This window comes from Centruroides sculpturatus, unplaced genomic scaffold, assembly GCF_000671375.1.
Source record: "Centruroides sculpturatus isolate CEXI.00-Female unplaced genomic scaffold, Cexi_2.0 scaffold1549, whole genome shotgun sequence".
NCBI lineage: Eukaryota > Metazoa > Arthropoda > Arachnida > Scorpiones > Buthidae > Centruroides > Centruroides sculpturatus.
Genome location: NW_019385872.1, coordinates 76,095 through 79,367, shown reverse-complemented (window position 1 = coordinate 79,367; position 3,273 = coordinate 76,095). Strand labels below are relative to the sequence as shown.

At 34.2% G+C, this 3,273-nt stretch overlaps 1 protein-coding gene across 1 annotated transcript; it reads left to right on the top strand.

Annotated features, from left to right (window-relative positions):
• Positions 1-2,140: 2,140 nt before the first annotated feature.
• On the top strand, positions 2,141-2,721 carry LOC111642670 (transcription factor 15-like). The gene has a single exon (XM_023389043.1). The coding sequence runs from the start codon at positions 2,230-2,232 to the stop codon at positions 2,710-2,712; it is 483 nt and encodes a 160-aa protein (XP_023244811.1). The 5' UTR covers positions 2,141-2,229; the 3' UTR covers positions 2,713-2,721.
• The last annotated feature ends 552 nt before the right edge of the window (positions 2,722-3,273 follow it).

Here is a 3,273-nt window from a genome sequence, read left to right as displayed (position 1 = left end):
TTTTTTTTTTTTTTTTGGTGTCTCCACCAATCTAAGATGAATAAAAGCCCTGCTTTCTATTGCATGAGAAAATTTTATTTGATAATAACATATGTAATTTTAAAATATTAACATAAACTTTTAAGTATATCCAAGCAAGCGTAGGTCCTCCTGATCTGCGGGGCCCTTCACTTCAAGGTTTAACTACTCTTACAAGGAACGTTACCAGAGCTTCGTATAATATATATAAAATCAGTAATGCAGATATAGGATGGTTCAAACACAAGTTAACCATGCTAATCTGGCAAACAATTATAAATTACTACTACTTTAATTCAATTGTAATTTATATTGTAACAATATTGGCACAGAAATGCATGAGAAAGATCGCTACGTGTAACTCACGAGTAACGAATTTCCTAGCAATAGTTGTATCCTGGTGAACTTGATAAAATTCCTTTTTTTTTCATTTACTATAATTATTGAAACCGTTCTATCAAGCAGAATATATCAAGAAGAAATATATTTTATACATAAATGGTAAGCATCACTTAGAAAGCTGGTGTAATAAATAGAGCTTCTTTAACTACAGAAATTTTTGTAGAAGGTCAAAGACGTTAACGGTTATTGAGAAATTTGGCACCTATGTCCTTGGACGGGCCGACTGACGGTGGCCCATCCACACGTGCAGCTAGTTGACTTTTGATCGTTGCGCGCGCTCTACTACATCACTTTATTACACAGCAGGTGGTCGGATTTATAAATTAAAACACGCCAATCAAATATAATTCGTTAATGATTTAAGTAAGAAAGGAAATAAAAAATTAATTTTTCGATCGTTTTTTTTTCTCTTTTATTTTTTTCGGAAACAATAATCGAGAAGCGCTGACAACCGTCAGACATTCGACAATTTTTCAAGAGGAGAGATCTTCGGTCCATTGTTTACACAAGACTAGAGATGTCATCGAATGGCCACATCACGGTCCTCTGGCATCGAATTACACCATTCCTCGACTGCCGATCTGACAACAAAGTTCATTTTTTATCACGTGTGACAATTGCTCTCGAACTGGTTAGAAACTACCCAGTATGGTCTTTTCTTTCGTATACGAACTCGTATACTTAAATCTGACTGTTAAATGGCTAAAATTTTGATGCAAATGAATATATTTANTTTTTTTGGTGTCTCCACCAATCTAAGATGAATAAAAGCCCTGCTTTCTATTGCATGAGAAAATTTTATTTGATAATAACATATGTAATTTTAAAATATTAACATAAACTTTTAAGTATATCCAAGCAAGCGTAGGTCCTCCTGATCTGCGGGGCCCTTCACTTCAAGGTTTAACTACTCTTACAAGGAACGTTACTTCGTATAATATATATAAAATCAGTAATGCAGATATAGGATGGTTCAAACACAAGTTAACCATGCTAATCTGGCAAACAATTTACATAACGATTTTATTTCTTATAAATTTTGCAAAGCAGAGTTGTAAATTATTAAATAAGACCTAAACTCAGACTTTATAGTGGTTAAAAAACTTTTGGGCCACCCTGTAGCCTATATTTATTTAAGTAAAATTAGAATTTAGGCTAAATTATAATTAATTAATGTATAACGTAACGTTTCCCAGCTGACAGAGTTCTTTATGCTACCATCTAGTCAACTGACATTTTGACTATCATCTATTAATATATATTCAAAAGTACAAATTAAAAGTTATATATTAAAAATGTTATATATATTGTTAACCATTTTCTACTATGTGGATCCAACTTATTGTTAGATCTACAGAGTAGGCAAAAACTAACTGTTGAAAGTTGCTCCCCGGTAAGTAGTTGAATTACATAGCACTCGGCTTACGTGTCAGAAACATTCTTTACGTAGCTATTAGCAGTTGTATAGGATAACTCCTCCTCCGTTTCCCATTTTGTACAAAACCCCTGTAGCTATTTGTCAAAAGCTGACCACAAACTACCATCAACAAACAGGACGGTCGGCCCCGAAAGAACCCGATATTTGTTTACATTGAGTGATGTAAGCTGCTGAGGAGTAGCCGGGATTACTTTTTCTACAAGACTGCAGCTCTCTTATACCCTATCAGATATTAAATACGAGTCAGAATTGGCTAATTACGTGTTCCGGGTCTTACCGTATCCTGTCTGTAATGGGACCAGGATCCACTTTACTACCTCAGCTACACCTAAAACGTGACTTAAACGGCAATAGTTAACTATACGAGTAAGATGGAAGTTGGATCTAGAGTCGATCTATCAGACAACCATTCTAACCAAGCTTGCATCTCTTATCAATACTTCTTGGATGTGAAGAAACCGCAGGGGGGACGAAATAGATATACCTGTGCTGAAAAACCGAGACAAACAGCAAATGCCAGAGAAAGAGATAGAACCAGATGCGTTAATACAGCCTTTACCCTTTTGAGAACCTTGATACCAACTGAACCCGCTGATAGAAAACTTTCGAAGATCGAAACTTTAAGACTGGCGGCTAGTTACATCGCTCATTTGGCCACCTTAAAATACTGTCAGGCAAGAGGTGACTACGAAGAACAACCCTGCCAAAGATACGGAACGTACGGAATATCCATAAGTAATAATCAACCATTCGGAAGAAAAATCTGCACCTTTTGTTTAGCAGATAGCAAGAAAAGGGTAAGAAGTATAAATTGTATAGTTTATAGGCCAACTGTTAAGTGTTCGAATCAGTAACTTTAAACAAATATCCCCCCTTTAATGTATTAAATATAAGAATTAGGTTGACATTTTGTATCTAATTTTTGTATACTTCGTTGTAAGTTCAAGGTATTATCTATTATTCGACTTATTAACCATTTTCTCTGTACTAGAAAATGAATGTTTTTAGATAATTACATGTGTTTAAAATGTAAAATGTTTTCTAATTATATCATTTTATGATAATAAATAAAATTTAAATGCATTTCTTGTACTAACTGAAGTCAATTGTAATACTGTATGTTTATGAATAATAAACAAAAAGTATAACTATAATTTATTTAAAAACGTTTTAAAAATAATTACGATAGAGACGAGATCTGTGATGCCTTTTCTTAGATGTATAGGCCCTAAACTATCAATACAATATATAAAAGGATCCGAATCGAATGAAACTCGGTGCACATGCAAGGCAGATTATGAGAAAGAGATTTGCGGGAGAAAAGTTAGTTAAAACTTTCACCACCATGGGAAAATGTGGCGCTGTTCAGTCGACAACGTGTTACCGACTGTGGGGTTATTTGAAAGATCGTGTTT

Bases quoted from the DNA above. Each gene is read 5' to 3' on its own strand.
- LOC111642670 (XM_023389043.1), top strand. From the start codon at position 2,230: ATGGAAGTTGGATCTAGAGTCGATCTATCAGACAACCATTCTAACCAA.